The sequence below is a fragment of the Vicugna pacos genome, chromosome 26, assembly GCF_048564905.1.
Source record: "Vicugna pacos chromosome 26, VicPac4, whole genome shotgun sequence".
Lineage (NCBI taxonomy): Eukaryota > Metazoa > Chordata > Mammalia > Artiodactyla > Camelidae > Vicugna > Vicugna pacos.
The window spans coordinates 29,445,812-29,462,051 of NC_133012.1; the positions used below are offsets into that span (position 1 = coordinate 29,445,812).

The window sequence follows — 16,240 nt, forward strand, 5'->3', positions numbered from 1 at the left end:
TCTAGAATGTCCTAGAGTTGGAATCACACATGTAGCCTTTTCAGATTGGCTTCTTTCACTTAAGATGCATTTAAAGTTCCTCCATGTCTCTTCATGGCTTGAAGGCTCATTTCTTTTTAGCTGAATAATATTCCACTGTCTGGATGCACCAAGTTTATTTATCCATTCACCTGCTGAAGGACATCTTGGTTGCTTCCAAGTTTTGGAAATTATGAATGAAGCTTCTGTAACATCCATGTGCAGATTTGTGTGTGGCAAAATTTTGGGCTTCTCTGGGTAATACTGAGGCATGTGATTGCTGGACTTTATGGTTAGTGTATGTTTATTTTCATAAGAAACTGCCAAACTGTGTTCCAAAGAGACTTTTTCATGTCACATTCCTGCCAGCAGTGAGAGCTGTTGCTCCGCACGCTCAGCAGCATTTGGTGGTGTCCATGTTCTGCAGTTTGGCCGTTTTCATAGTGTGTAGGAGACCTGTTGTTTTAATTTGCAGTTTCCTGATGAGATATGATGTTTGTCGTCTTTTCATGTACTTATTTACTATCCATATATCTTGTTTAATGCTTAATTGTTTTCCGTGAAATAGATGTGTTGTGTACCCCCTGATATTTAAATGAGCACACACTAAGGCTGGGACACTAGTTAAAACTGACCTCTGTGATTATTCATTCTTGTACGGGAAAGTGGAAAACAGGCTGTTTTTGTATGGGAAAGTAGAAATTCACCTTTTTGGTTTCACCCTGTATATCATCTTTTGTGAGGGGTCTGTTCAGGTCTTTTGCCCATTTTTAAATTGAGTTTTTACCTTCTTATTGTTGAGTTTTAAGAGCTCCTTGTATATATTGGACAATAGTCCAAATACCTGATAGATACGTGTTTTGCAAACATTTTCTTCAGGTCTGTGGATTTTTTTCTCATTTTCTTGAATTTCACCTTTTTTTCTTGTATTCCCCACTCCTGAGGACCATGATGTAGAGCAGATGGCAGCAGCTCACTATCCAGAGGGACTTGGGGAGGAGGCGAGTGGGCTTAGATCCGAGTCTTCTGATGCCTGAGTGACTTGGAGCAGCGCTGTGTCTGCCCCCACTCCATGTGGAAGTCACGCTGCCAGACCAGTAATTTGAGAAGACATTGTTCTCTAATGCTTAGTCTTGCCATTCAGGTAATGATTTTTTATTTTCATTTATTCAGGTCATCTTTTTAAAATAATTTGTTAAGGTAATGTGTAATTTTTTTTCCTGGACATGTTAAATGTTATTGTCTTGAGAGCAGCATTTTTTTTCTATTCTTTTTAACTGCAATAAAACTATTTTTGTATGTTTAGTTTATATTTAGCCATTTCACTAGGTCTGATGGTTCTTCATTTGGGGCTTTTCCATTTTCTAATTATATGGTCTTTGCCTAAATAGTAATAATTGTATTTTTCTTCCCAGGAGTCTTACTCGTTTCTGTTTTATGCCTTATAGAGTTTACAAAGTAATGTTGGGTAATAATGTTAGAGAGTTACCATATCTTTCTGACTTTAGTGGGTTATGCTCTCTAGAATATCATTTACTTTGATGGTACTGTAAACATACTAATATACACAGTATTTTAAATGCCTGTATTTGTGGTGTTAATCAGAGAAGGAGAGTTCATAGTATCATAGGCAGAGTTTTTTGGCTAGCCAGGAGATTGATTAGTGAGCATTTAAAAATTACAGAAAATGTAGATCAGAAAGTGCATTTAAGGTGAGGGTGGAGGAGGGGCCTGTTGGGTTTAATTCCACAGCTGTGTCATCAGGCAGAGGTCAGTGTGGTCTGTGAAATGCAGGCCAGGGCAGCACTAGGGAGTTTCCACTAGGTTTCAGACTTTGCCTGCATTCCCAGCATGTATGGCATCTCTATTCAGAGGTATTAGCTGAAATGTCATGAAGTCTGAATTGTAAAACTTTTCTAGATTTTTTTTTTCAGGATAAACGCCATCAAGATCCAGTTCCTTTGATTTACAAAATAAGAACCTTAATTTCAGGTATCCTTTAAGCTCAGAAACCAGTGCTCTCACCTGCTGGTGCTGGGCCCCGGGAGGGCTAGGGGAGGTGGGACTGTGGGCGCTGCGTCGCCAGCTCACTTGACATATGTCCACATGGTCCTGGGGTGGGAACTTCATCCCCTAGAGTTGGACAGTAGTTTTGCCGTTTCCCAGTGTCTGTGTCATTTCTCTAAGGCTGCGCATGGAGGTAACTAGTCCATTTTGCTGATGTGGATCTTGGAGTCACAGAGAGGCTTTGTAGCCAAACACTTCCTTGTATTTTCACCTGTAAGGTAAGGTAATGTTGACCTGGAGTCTGCAGGGTAGGCAGAAGCATCCTGGACCCTGGGTTGATGTTGATCTTGAGAAGCACTGAGGACGGCGCCCTCCTGCTCCTCCGGTGCTGTGGTGGTGAATCGCTGGCTGTTCCCGTCTGGTCAGCTCTGGGACAGACTTCTAGGAGCCGTTCCTGCAGGCTCAGCATAGAGCCCATCCTTCAGTCTTACAGCAGTCTGACATGCAGCTGGTTCTCTGTGTCCAGTCCCCGGGTTCACGTAGGCCCTGGTGTGCCGTTACCAGGACTGGAGCAGATGAGTTATGGCAACGAGCATCCGTGCTTGGGCATCGTGACCCATGAACAGAAAGGGTAGTGCACCCCGTGGCTGTGCTACACACTGTCTCAGCGTAAAATTACTAATAAGAGCTGGGCATTTTCCTCCATTGCTGGGCCAAGGCTGGTAGAGGTGTTGGGAGTAAGATCTCTGGGCTTCTGAGTTTCATCTGCACCCCTTCCACAGTATTTTTAAATAGAATCACTGCCTCTTTTCTTTTTAAACAGCTTTATTGAGATAGCATTCGCATTGAATTCATTCACTTAAATGGTACGATTAAATGGTTTTTAGTGTATTCATAGATATGTGCAACCTGCCAACTTTAGCACATTTTCAGGACCTCAAAAAGAAACCCTGTGCGCTGTAGTTACACACCCATTTCCCCTCCCCAAGTGCTTTTAGTGACAAAGTTTTGAACTTTTGTAAAACATATTCCTAAGTATTCTTTTTGATGTGTTCGTAAGTAGAACTGTTTTCTTAATTTATTTTTTGATTGCTCACTGTTGGTGTCCAGAAACACTGATTTTTGTATATTGATCATGTACCCTGTCACCTTGTTGAACTGGTTTTTAGGGGATTTATCAGGATTTTCTTTGTAAAATATGATGTCATTTGCAAATAGAAGTATTGCACTTTTTCCTTTCCAATTTGGATGCTTTTTATTTCTTGTCTAATTGCTGTGCTGGCACCTCAACATAGTGCTGAACAGGAGTGATGAGACAGGCATCTGTCTCAGTCCTGATCTTAAGGGGAAGCTTTTAGTATTTCACCATTTGGTATGGTGTTAGCTGTGAGTTTTTCATAGATGCCCATTATCAGATTGAGGAAGTTCTCTTTAAAAAAAACAACACCGATTTAAAAAAAATAGCATAATAAGCAAAACAAACACTTTAAACTTTTTGCTTCTTTACTTAGAACATATGACAGTTTTATTGTAACTAGACAGTATATGCAAATTGTACTTGAAACTTGAATGTTTGTTTTCACTTTAATTCATTTCAGACTATTTCTGATTTCCCTTCTGAGTTCCTTTTTGACTCGTTGGTTATTTAGGAATGTGTTGTTTAATTTCCACATAGTTGTGAGTTTTTCCTGCTGTTAATTTTCACTTTAATTCCTCTGTCATCAGAGGATCTACTGTGAATAACTTTGTCACATTAAACGTGCTGAGGTTTGTCTTATGGCCGAGTACATGGGCGTCCTGGAGACTGCTCCACGCGCACCTGAGGAGGACCCGCCGCTGCTGGACAGAGTGCTTACTGCACCTGTAGGTCTCGTCAGTTTGTGGTGTTTCTCGTGTCTTCTGTCGTTCTGGTTTTATCCGTTATTGACAGTGGCGTTCCGAAGTCTCTTTCATTGTTGAATCGACTTGTTCTCCTTTTATTTCTCTGCATTTGTGCTCCTTGTATTTTGCTGTTGTGTTATTATGTGCCTGTATGTTTTTAATTGTTATATCTCCCTGATGGTAAAACATTTTCATTACGAAATGATCTCTTTAGCGACTTAAAAAATCTGAATGTTCATGGATACAGCCACTCCAGCTTTTCTGTGGTTGCTGTCTGTACGATGTGTCTCTTCTCTCCCTTTTACTTCCAGTCTCTCCTTCTTTGGAGCCTTTTGTATGTCCAAATTTTAGGGTGTTTGCTGTGTTTCTGTGAAGAAACTGGACACTTTAGATACTGTATTGTGGGAGCTCTGGGTGCCACCCCGTTCCTGTTGTTCGTTTATTCATTACTTGTTTGTTTGTTTAACATCAGCTAGGTTGTTTTATCGAGGTCCATTCCTTCCCCACTGCCCCCACCCCAGTGTTGAATGTCAGGTTTTGCTTCTCGGGGAGGTGCCGCTCTAGGTGCACCTGCCTCACCTGGGATGGGGTGGGTCTGGCAGCCTTCTTTCCTCTTTCCCTGACAGCATCCAGCTGTTAAACTCCACTGACTGCCGGCTGGCTATGTTATTTTCAGCAATACGCTGGGGCATAAATTGCCCTACAAATGAATGCAGTCTGACTGGCTTCTTGGAGGGAAGCATTTCTGAGGCCCCTGTTTGATAACTGCTCTGGTTTCTCTTGACCAGTTCTCTCCAGCAAGCCAGCTGCTCAGTTTATCAGAACCTTGAATCCTCCCTTGACTGCCTTTCACCACAACCTCCCTGCTCCTGACAGCATCCTTGGTTTTACACTTCTTTCTCTGTGCTCTGTTCCTAATGAAGTCAGGGCCTTTGGGAAGAGAGTCTTTCTTCCATGGCTCCAAACCCTACCTCTGTCTCACAGCTGGCTTGTGCCCTGCCCCTGCCCCAGGCAGAGTCTCTGAGCCAGAGCTCTGGAGCTCGGGGTGGAGACCACGACCAGCTTCTCTCTGCATGGCCCCCACACCTGAGGGGCAGGGGGCTTGGTGGAGGGGTGGGAAGCAGCCTGGGATTGCCTATTAGCTGCCACTGCCTAAGCCAGGTCCAGAGACCAGACCCCAGACCCTCTACAATTCCATGCCCGGGTGAGTGTGAAGGCTGGGGAGCCACTGCTCCTGCCACAGGAGGCCTGGAGCTGAGACCAGTTTGAGTCCGAGCCTGTCCCTCCTCCCAGGACAGTGGGGATGGGCCCTGGGAGGAAGCCGAGCTGGGGAGGGAGCAGGAGGAGAGCAGCCCTTCCCACACCCATGTCTTCCTCACAGCCGGGGCCTGGTTTCAGGTTTCCAGCCCACCCAGGCCCGGGTGCTGCGTCCCGGACAAGGCCTGATCCTTCCAGGCCTGTTCACACTTCTTGCATGATTTCTGTTCTGCTACGCAGAAGTCCGGGCTTTGAGGATAATTACTGGCCCCTTTTTCTCACCCTGAGCCTCACTGAAGTGTTGGTTATCCGATGACTCTGGTTTCTGTCAGCTGTGTTCCCACCGCTGGAACTGAAGAGGGTAATCACAGGCTGTACCAAGCGCGTAGGCGTTCGTGGGGCTTCTCTTTGGCTTCTGGCAGCAGGTGAAGTTCGTCTGTCTGAAATATTTCTAGCAAGTAAAACCCCTGTATTTGGGATTTTAGTCGCAAAGTGACGGATTCTGTCTCTTCAGCAGGATTCCCTTGTCCAGTTTCTTACCAACAGAAGAGAAATTTAAAGCATCTTCCTCTTAGCCTGATGAGGCTGCTGTAACAACACAGCACAGACGGAGCGGCTTGCACAGCAGAGCTCGTTTTTCACAGTCCTGGTGAGGGCCTTCTTCTGGGGGCAGGCCTCGCTCTGTGGCTGTGTCCTCACTTGGAAGGAGGGTGAGGAGGCCGTCTGTGGCCTCTGTTAGAAGGGTGCTCACCTCATCTCCAGCTCCACCCTCAGGACCTGGTCGCCTCCTCAAGCCATCACACTGGGGTTCAGGGTTCCAGGATGTGGATTTAGGGGAAGTATACATTTACTCCAGAGCCTCTGATGCATGAAGAACAACATTCCTCCTGTGAAAGGCCCTGGGCCCCAGGGTTTTACAGGAGGGCGTGTGTAACAAAGCTGCTGTTAAAGCCAGTTCACTCCTAATGACAGATGTGCATGGATTTGTGCAGGACACTCAATGCACTTACTGGATTAGTCCTTTTCAGCGCTTTGCAAACCTGTTGGACAAGAGTATTTGTACCAAAGAAGGTTGTAGTGAGCATGGTTTTTAAGTTTTCAATTACATGAGTACTCCACATGTATTAATGTTTGTTTTCATCAGGCCTCCAAAATTATGTCAAGGCTATAATTTATATTGGGTACACAAATGAATATTAAGTAATCTTTTAAGAAGGTTAATTTTTATTTCAGTGAAATATTTTGTTAAAAAATTGGGTGTGGGAAGTAAAAATTCCTAACTTAAATTCTGCCTTAAGTAAATAATTATCATCATTATTATTATACAACTAGCCATTTAGTCTTCAAATAGATATTTTTAAAAGACAAGGTAGGAGTTTTTCAGAACGGGAAATGATTAAAAGTGCAGCTTAAAAGCTCTGAATGAATTTATTAAGTTTGGGTTCCAAAATGTGCATAAGCTGAGAACACAAGTTCTTCTGTCACAATGACTGTCTGTTACTGTCTTTGAATACTTCTGATGTGTTAGAATGTAAGGGGTACCCCGAGCTTTATGTTGACTTTCTGCGATAGCGGAGCACAGAGAAATTGGTTAATTCAGGCTGTGAACTGCCTGTGTGCCTCCAGGCTCAGTGCTGATTCTACACCGTAGAGTCAGGACCACGCAGGAAGAGCCTTGGTGGAGATGAGAACCCTGGCCGTGCAAGCTGTTTGCTCACTGCCCAGAGTTTCAGAGCAGCGCTCTTCTGCAGCGTTAGAGACGCTCCCCGGGGGCGGAGACTGCTCTGTTTCACCTGTTTCCTGAGGTGCAGAGTTCTGGGTCACTGGGAAGACACATTTCATTCCAGCCTCTGTTGCTGGTCACACTAGCTGATGACCTGAGTGTGCGTCCCTGGGAGCGTGTGCCTGCAGCGGCACTCAGCCTGAGCACGTTCCTTCAGTCTGTGGTGTGGGCTGCGGAGCGAGTTTCATTCTGAGCCGAGTGCTGCTCCGTGTGGCCACTCCACGTCTGTCTTTGATTCTGGAAGATTCGCAGCCATCCTCTTGCCCTTCCTGGTGAGACTTTTCTTGGATGCACAAACTGTTCTGAGATCAGCCCTGGGCCAGGCTCCATCTGGTGGCTCCTCCCCCCGCACTTGGTTCTCGTTTGGCAACACCTCGCACCCCGCATGTCCATCCCCAGCATCTGGTGTCCCTGGGCCACCTCTCCTCTGCCCCCATCAGCCAGCCCTTCAGGGATGCCCTCTTCCATGCTCTGTCCGAGCAGGACACATGGTAGGAGGTTCTGAATGTACGGAAGAGGACACGATGGGTCTTTGTTTCTATCTGCTGCCCAGGTCTCTTCAGGTGACAGTTCCCTCTAGAGATGCTGTCTGTGTGGAACGTACACACAGACAGATCGTGAGAATGTGCATGTATGTACACAGATGTCGTTAGTGCAGAAAGTGGGCATGTGTCCCCGGATCTGCACAGACAGGTGGCGGCACCTTGGCACCGTGCTTTCTGATTTGCTCGTGCGTCGTACTGGTAGTCTGGTGTCAGTGCTGCGGCCCCTTCTAGCCTGGCTTCTTTCCCCCGGTCGTGGATGCACCACGTGGGTCTAAGGAGCCCTCCTCTGGCGGGGTTAGGGCCCCTCCCTCATGACTGTGCAAGGCTTCTGCCCACTTTTGCACAGAGATGCACTTTGCTTTGACTCACCGATGTCTTTCTTCCCTTCCATTAGCATGAATAATTTAGTTGACTGTCAAATGATTAGCGTATTTAAAAGAAAAGATATAAATATTGTTGAACAAGGGACCAAGTAAGCCAAATACCCAAAGTTTAGCTGGCGGTTGATCACAGACGCTTTTCACATTTTAGGAACTGCTGCACGTGCTTTTTACTGTCAACAAAAGTGGCTGAGAGTCGTAACCTCAGCGTGGGCAGCTGTCCCTCCCGTCCTGTCCTGCTCTGTGGTGGGCGTCACTCGGACATTGGGTCCCCACTGAAGACCGTTTCCACAGCACAACCTCGTACAGAATGTTGTTGTCAGAGCAGGCCACGCCAAGCCCTGGCTGTTTCTCTGCTTAATCTAAGGAGTTTCTGTGGCGTTTGCTGTGAGCGCCAGCCCGACAATGAAAGCCGTCAGCTGGATGGACGCAGAGCCCAGCAGCTGGCGCACGGCCCGCGTGGTGCGGCTGTGGTCTGGAGAATGGCCTGCGCCGGCTCTGGGGAGGGGCCTCCTGTTACCCACACACCCTCAGCAGAGGATGGGGCTGTTCCTCTTTGTGTTCCTGCGTTGTCTGAATGGGTTTTTTAAATTGCGGTGTAGTTGACGTACAATATTATTGTTAAGTTATATGGGTACGACAGCCATTCACAACTGTTAAAGCTGATACTCCGTGTACAGTTGTTATATAACACTGGCTGCATTCCTTGTGTCGCACAGCGTCTGGCGTTTTGAGTGCAGCAGCTTGGACAGGCCAGGAGTGGGGAGCAAGTGGGGTGGGGGGCGGCTTCCCTGGATGTCACATGGCTGGTTGGTTCCTCCCTGGTACCCGGAAGGCTGGCCATGTTGCTCCCTCCCTCCCTCCCTCCAGGAGCCTCCGTGTTTCTCTTCAGTGAGACCAGGAGTGGGATGACTGTCCTCTACGGCCCCTGCACCTCGTGGATTCCCTGAGCCTGTGACGGTCCCACAAGACTGTGCCTGTGGCTGAGAGTCCAGTCTGATAAGACAGCCTAGGGTTCTGGGTCACAGCTTGACTGAGAGGCCTAGGCTGGGTTGTGCCATCTGTTTCCGCCAGGATTACCAATTTCTCAATAAATTCAGAGTGTTTAAAGATAAGGTTATTGTGAGTTCTAGAATTTAAAATGGTCAGAAAGAAAACTGGACTCACTACATTATAACTGGAACCTCAGCCCTGGCTGTGGCCTCTGCAGTCTCCCTTTGGGCCCATGCCTGGGTGGGGACTGGCAGCAGTGCTGGTGTCTCCCTCTGGCTTGGAAGTAAGGCCCTGCAGTCACTGTCCTCTCCAGAGCCCTCGGACAGAGTCGGGGTGGAGGTAGCTAAGGTGACGCCAAGACCCTGTACGTCACCATGTCACCCACCCCCACACCGAATGCTTTTTACTTGAAGCTTCGAGGCATGTATCTTAGCCCTTCCTTGCGGGCAAGTGATGGCTTTAAGCCCTTCCTACAGGACAACTCTGGAGCGAGGACCTGATACGACAGAGAAGGTGGCCTCTGGTTTCTGGTGGCTGCCCCGTGCACTTCGACCTGTTTGATCCACACGAGGAAATGACTAAGGTGCAGGTGACGGTGGGGTGACCACACTGGTGGTACACAGCCCCCACCACTCACATCTCGCCCCAGGTGCAGGTGACACCCAGGCCGAACTCCGCCACTGCGGGGTGGCAGTGGGGTTTTCCGGAATCCTGACTGACAGAGGACCCCGACCGACGGGACCCTGACCGACAGGACTGACCAGAGCCCCGTGTGGTGCTCCTCTTAATCGTCCCTTGAGGAGATTCTCATTTGCAGAGAGGTTTTGGCATAGTATTTCCTTTGTCCCTGCCATTGAAATGGTGCGTCTCATTTATTTATGTAATTTTTCTTGCTCTAGAGAAATTTGGGTTTTGATCCTCTTTTGGACCAAGAGTTGCTTGGCACCTGGAGGCAGGCGGCTGCTGCTTCCCCGTGGCCTTCACCACATGCGGACACAGATGTGCCTAACAACTGGGTTACACACTTTGCCAGAAAAATTCGGGTTGAGAAATTGGCAGCTGTTGCATTTGGATAATTAAAGCACTTCAAGTTGGAGCTTTGTATTTGAGGAAAAATAGCAGTAAATGTAAATGACAGTATATTTTGGTATTTAACTTTGGGACATTTTGTTTAATACTTTATGATGACAAATTGTGAGACTCAGTCTGAAGGATGGTGCTTCAGTGTGTTTAACTTGGTTAGACAAGATTCTGTTTTCCTCATCCAAGGAGGCAAAGTGTGCGGGTCCAGTTATTTTACTCTTCTCCAGTTTCACGTGACACAGTGGACACATAGCACTGAGTAAGTGTGGGTGGACAGCATAGTGACCCTGACTTACATATATTTTGAAATGAGGGGAACAGTAAATTTAGTTAACATCCATCATCTCATACAGATAAAAAAAAAAAGGAAAAGTGTTTTTTCCTTGTGATGAGCACCCTCAGGATCTGGGCTGTGAACAGCTTTCAGATGCACATGACAGCAGCGTTGACCGCAGTCCCACTGTGCGTCCCTGGGTGTGTTTACCTCACAGCTGGGAGTTTGTGCCACTGACTGCCTTCCTCCATTCTGCCCACTCTCCTCTGTTAACCACAAATCTCATCTTTTGTATTTTGGTTTTATTTTTCAAGATTTACTGATAACTGAGATCATATGGTATTTGGCTTTCTCTGACTTACTTCACGTAGCACAATGCCCTCAAGGTCCGTCCGTGTTGTCGCAAGTGGCAGGATTTCACTTGTTTCTATGGCTGAGTAACCTTCCGTTGTGTATATATATACGCCACTTCACTCACCTGCTAATGGACCCTTGGATGGTCTCCGTCCTGGCAGTTGTAAAAATACTGCTATAAACGTGAAGGAACATAAACCTTTTCAAGTCAGTGTTTCTGTTTCCGTTGGGTCAATACCCAAAGGTGGTGTAGTATTTCTGGGTCATGTTTTTAATTTTTTGAGGAACCTCCTACTGTTTTCACGTGGCTGCACAGATTTACTTTCCCACCACCAGTGCACAAGGGCTCCCTTTCTCCACTTCCTCACCAGCACTTGTTACCTCTTGCCTGTCTGATGACAGCCGTTCTGACAGGTGCGAGGTGCTGTCTCACTGTGGTTTTGATTTGCACTTCCCTGACGATGAGTGACGCCGAGCACCTTTCCATGCACCTCTGGCCGTCTGTGTGCGCACTTTGGAAACACGTCTGTTCAGATCTTCCGTCCTTTGTTTACTCAGATTGCTTTTTGTTGTTGGTGATGAGTTGTATGAGTTCTCTACGTATTTGGGCTATTAATGCTTATCGTATATATGGTTTGCAGTTCTTTTCCCTATTCCATGGGTTGTCTTTTCATTTTGCTGATGGTTTCCTTTATGGTGCAGAAGCTTTGTCATTTGATGTAGTCCCTCCTGTTTATTTTTTGTTGTTCTTTCTTGTGCTTTAGTTGTGATTTCCAAAAAATCATTGCCAAGACTCATGTCAAGGAGCTTTCTCCTTATGTTTCCTTCTAGGAGTTTTATGGTTTCCAGTCTTATAGTTAGGTCTTTAATACATTTCAAGTGAATTTTATGGTGTAAGATAGGGGGCCAGTTTCGTTCTTTCGCGTGTATGTGGCCGTCCAGCTTTCCCATGACCATTTCCTGGAGACTCTCTTTTCTCTGGAGACTGTTCTTGGCTCCCTTGTCAAGTATTACATGAGGGTATACGTGGGTTTATTTCTGGGCTCTTGATTCTGTTCTGTTGGTCAGTGTGTCTGTTTTTATGCCAGGACCATACTGTTCTGATGACTACAGCTTTATAGTCATTTCTTTGACATCAAGAAGTGTGATGCCTTTTGCTTTGTGCTCCTTTCTCAGGATTGCTTTGATGGTTCCATACAAACTTCAGGATTGTTTTCCTACTTCTGTGAAAAATGCCATCGCAATCTCAATAGGGATTGCACTGAATCTACAGATGGCTTTAGGGAATATGGACAATTTTAACAATATTAATTCTTCCAGCCATATTCATGGGATACTTCCAATTTATTTGTATCTTCAGTTTCTTTCAATGTCTTGTAGTTCTCAGTGTAGAAATCTTTCACTTCCTTGTTATATTTATTCCTAAGTATTTTTTGTTTCAGATGTTGTTGTAAATCAGATTGTTTTATTTTTCAGATAAGTATTGTTAGTGTATAGAAATGGTACTAATTTTTGAATGTTAATTTTGTAACCTGCAGCTTTACTGAATTTATTGAGTCGTTTTAACAGAGTTTTTTTCTTTCTTTCTTTCTTTCTTTCTTTCTTTCTTTCTTTCTTTCTTTTTTTGGTGGAGTCATTAGGATTTTCTGTATATAAAATTATGGATTTAAAAAACAGAAAAAGTTTTACTTCCTCCTTTCCAATTATGATGTTGTTTGTTTCTTTTTCTTCTCTGCTCTGACCAGGACTTTCAGTACTGTGTTGAATTGAAGAGGTGAGAGTGGGCATCCTTGTCTTGTTCCTGATCTTCTAGAAAGCGTTCAGCCTTTCGTCATTGAGTATGTTAGTTGTATGATGTTAATAGGTGGCCCCTATTATCATGAGGTATATTCCTTCTGTACCTGATTTGTGAAGAATTTTTATCATGAATGAATGTTGAATTTTGCCAGATGCTTTTTCTGCATCTATTGAGACGATCATTTTTTCCTTCGTCTTATTGTTGTGATGTATCTCATTTACTTGCTTTGTGTGTTTCAACCATGCTTGCATCCCAGGGATAAACCCCACTTGATCGCAGTGAATGATCCCTTCATTGTGCTGCTGCATTTGGCTTGCTGGTATTTTACTGAAAAGCTTGACATCTGTGTTCATCAGGGATATTGGCCTGTAATTTTCTTTCCTTGTACTGTCCTTTTCTGGCTTTGGTGTCAGGGTAATTCTGGTCTCATAAAATGAGTTGGGAATGCTCCCTGTTCTCGGATTCTCTGTAAGGGTTTGAGGAGGCTTATGTTAATTCTCCTTCAAACGTCTTGTAAACCTGACCAGTGAAGCCACCTGGTCCTGGGCTTTTCTTCACTGGGTGATTTCAAAAAAAATTACTGATTCAGCTTTCTTACTAGTTACATAGGTCTGTTCACGTTCTTTTTTTTTTTTTTTTTTCCCTTTTCAGTCTCAGTAGGTTGTATGTTTTTGAGACTCTTTCCATGTCTTTTGGTTGTTGGCGTTACAGCTGTTCATAGATTCTCTTGTGGTGGTTCTTCTGTGATGTAAGCTGTAATTTCATAGTAGCTTCTTATGATCCTCGTATTTATGCAGCTGTAATGTCTCCTTTCATTTATACTTTTGTTGATTTTGGTTCTTCCTCTTTTTTCCTTGGGGAGTCTGACGAGAGGTTTGTCAATTTTGTTTGTTTTCAAAGAACCAACTCTTAGTTTTGTAAATCTCTTCTATAATTTCCTTGTTCTCTGTTTCACTTACTTCTTCTCTATCATTTTCTTCATTCTACTAACTTTGGGCTCAGTTCTTCTTGTTCCTTGAGGCATAGTGTCACACTGTTTGAGATCTTTATTGTTTCTGTGAACTTCTCTTTTAGCACAACTATTTTTGCATCCCGTAAGTTCTGGTATGTTGGGTTTCCATTTTTGTCTGTCTCCAAATCTGTTGGTTGCTCGGTTTCTGTGTTATCTGCAGTTTCCAGTTTTCATCTTATTGATGGTGTACATCGTGGTCAGAGAAGGTACTTAGCATGCTTTCAGTCTTCTTGAATTTGCTCAGACGTGTTTTGTGGCCTAACACATGGTCTGTCCTAGGAAATGTTCAATGTGTGCTTGAGAAGAATGTTATTCTGCTTTTGTCGTATGGTGTTCTGTATGTCTGTGAGGTCTGCTGGTCTGAAGTGGTGTGCAGGCTCTCTGTTTCTCTGGATGGTCTGTGTCCATTGCTGAAGGTGAGGTACATTGCATCCCCAGCTGTCACTGTGTTGCTTTTTTTCACCTCTGTTAGTTTTTGCTTTATACATTTATGTGCCCCAGCACTGGGTGCATAAATATTTATGGTTGTACCCTCTTGATGGATTGACCCCTTTATCATTGTATAATGACCTTCTTTATCTCTTTTTACCATTTGTAAAGTCTATTTTGTCTTATATAAGTATAGCTGTCCCTACTTTTTTTTTAGTTACTATTTGCTTGAAATATCTTTCTCCATCTTTTCACTCAGCCTGTTTATCTTTAAGGCTAAAGTGAGTCTCTTATAGGCAGCATATTGTTGGATCTTGTTTTTTAATCCATTCAGTCATTCTGTCTTCTTATTGGAGACTTTAATCCATTTATATTTATTGTTAGGCAAGACACTTTAATTATTTTCTTGCTGTATTATAGACCCATCGTTACTTGCTTTTTATCCTGCTCTTTTTTGTGTGTGTTTTGATGTCTTTTGGTAATTTATGCTTTGACTTCTTTATGTTCTTTTGTGTAATTACCACAGGTATTCCCCTTGGGGTTACCATGGAGATGACATGAAATATTTCACAACACCCTGTTTTAAACTGATAACAACTTAACTTTTTTCTCCCCCTCATATTTTAGGTCATTAATGTTACAGTTTATGTATTTTTTAATATTGTGTATTCAGTAACAGATTATTGGAGTCATAATTGTTTTTAGTACTTTCTAACCTTTAAGCTAGAGGTGTAAGCGAATTATGCACCGCCATTACCATATTACAGACTCTAATTTTGACTATAAATTTACCTATAATAGTGAGTTTTACACCATCTTCATATGTTTTTATGATGTTAGAGCCCTTTTATTTTCACCCAGAGAACTTTCAGCATGTCTTGTGAGGCAGATCAGGTGTAATGACACCCTAGCCCTGGCCCTTGTGACAGCGCAGCATCCTCCACATGGGCTCACGCTGAGTGTGCAGTGGGCCGAGCTGTGCTCTCGTGAGCTGCACCTTCTCAGCAGGACCTCTGCTGCAGGGCGACCACTGCTTCCCACGGAGGAGCCTGGGGGCCACATGTCCTGTCCCACCTGGCGTCTTAAAGCCATTGAGGTTGTTCATGGTCTTGTGTGGCCCGGACATGGCAAACTGACACCTGTTCTTTGTGACCTCCGATTTCCTCTCAGCGGACACAGCACCCCCTCAGGAACATGCCATCTCAGCGAAGGATGCCGGCTGGCCTCCACCCAGAGTGGGGTCAGCAAGCCTAGCCCAAACAAGCCAGAGGGGGCCCCAAGCACCCAGGTCACTGTCGGGGACCCCCAGGCACTGGGTTCAGGCTGCAGTAGTAAGTCCTTGGTCGTGGGGTGGCTAGTTTTCTGCTCTGGTAGACAGTTTTACAGCAGTGCTCACAGGCAGCCTCTTGGCTCAGTGTTCAGCACTGCTTTACTTTTATGTTGCATTTGTAGCATTTCAAATCATTTTAAAGCTAGGTCTGCCCCAGGGGAGATGCCCTTCCCCACTCCCCTCCCCATAAAAAGAAGAGAAAAGCAGCTGTAGTTGGTGAGAGTCTGGGCTGCCTGGGTGTCAGAGTGGCTCCCGGGGAAGGTACTTGACACACAGGACTTCTGGAAACATAGTTCCTTTTTCTCTTTCCTTATTATTACAGTATTTCTATGAATCTAAAGTGCCAGGTACTAATTACAAGACACACCCTGATTTCAGGAATGGAAAAGTTGTATAAAATCATTTGCCTTAGAACCAACAAAATTCTCATAGAGTGCAACTGGAGGTTAGTGCGGGCCTCACTCCCAGCGCTGGTTTGGGTGAAATGTGATTACTTCTCAGTGTGACTTAACATGGGCGACTGTCCTCAGCAGCTCAGAGATTACCTGCAGCCACAGGGAGAAACACCGCGTATGTGGAGGCGGCTGCACTAGAAACGGCGCCAGCTTCTCAGTCTCAGCTCCATGCTGCTGGCTCATAGAATGGTGGCCTGTTTATTTACTCATCAGGGTTGACCTTTCCTCCAACTTCTATCAGATTCAGGGAGCAAGTTTCCGAGGCTGGAAAGATGTGACTTCTCTGTCTTACAAGGATGATGAACAGCACCTGCTGGAAAGGCGCAGACCCCCCAAATCCAGAGGGTGAGTGGTGGCCGCTCCTGGCAGGCAGAGGGCAGGGTGTGCTGGGAGGTAAGTCGGGCTCCTCGCCCTGTGAGGAAGCAGTAGGAGTTGTACTGGTAACAACGCCTGGAGACAGATGAAATGTACATTCAGTAGAAGGTCATGGGGTAACCTGTACGTGTTTGGAAGGATTATGGAAAAGTGGAAAAAAGGCGTCTCAGACAAGCTCTCGAACTTAAGAATTGTAAACCGAACTTACTAGCTTTAAAGGAGCTTGGAGCCATGCTTAAGGTATGTAGTAGTTTCAGAAAATCAAG

At 45.0% G+C, this 16,240-nt stretch overlaps 1 protein-coding gene across 1 annotated transcript in view; it reads left to right on the forward strand.

Moving 5' to 3' along the window:
- The window catches only part of TDRP (testis development related protein), a 37,771-nt gene that overhangs the window by 18,267 nt on the left and 3,264 nt on the right, over positions 1-16,240 (forward strand). Inside the window, exon 3 of the mRNA XM_072950593.1 lies at positions 15,841-15,944. Within this exon, the coding sequence (XP_072806694.1) occupies positions 15,841-15,944 (104 nt within the window). The remainder of the gene's footprint in view (positions 1-15,840; positions 15,945-16,240) is intronic.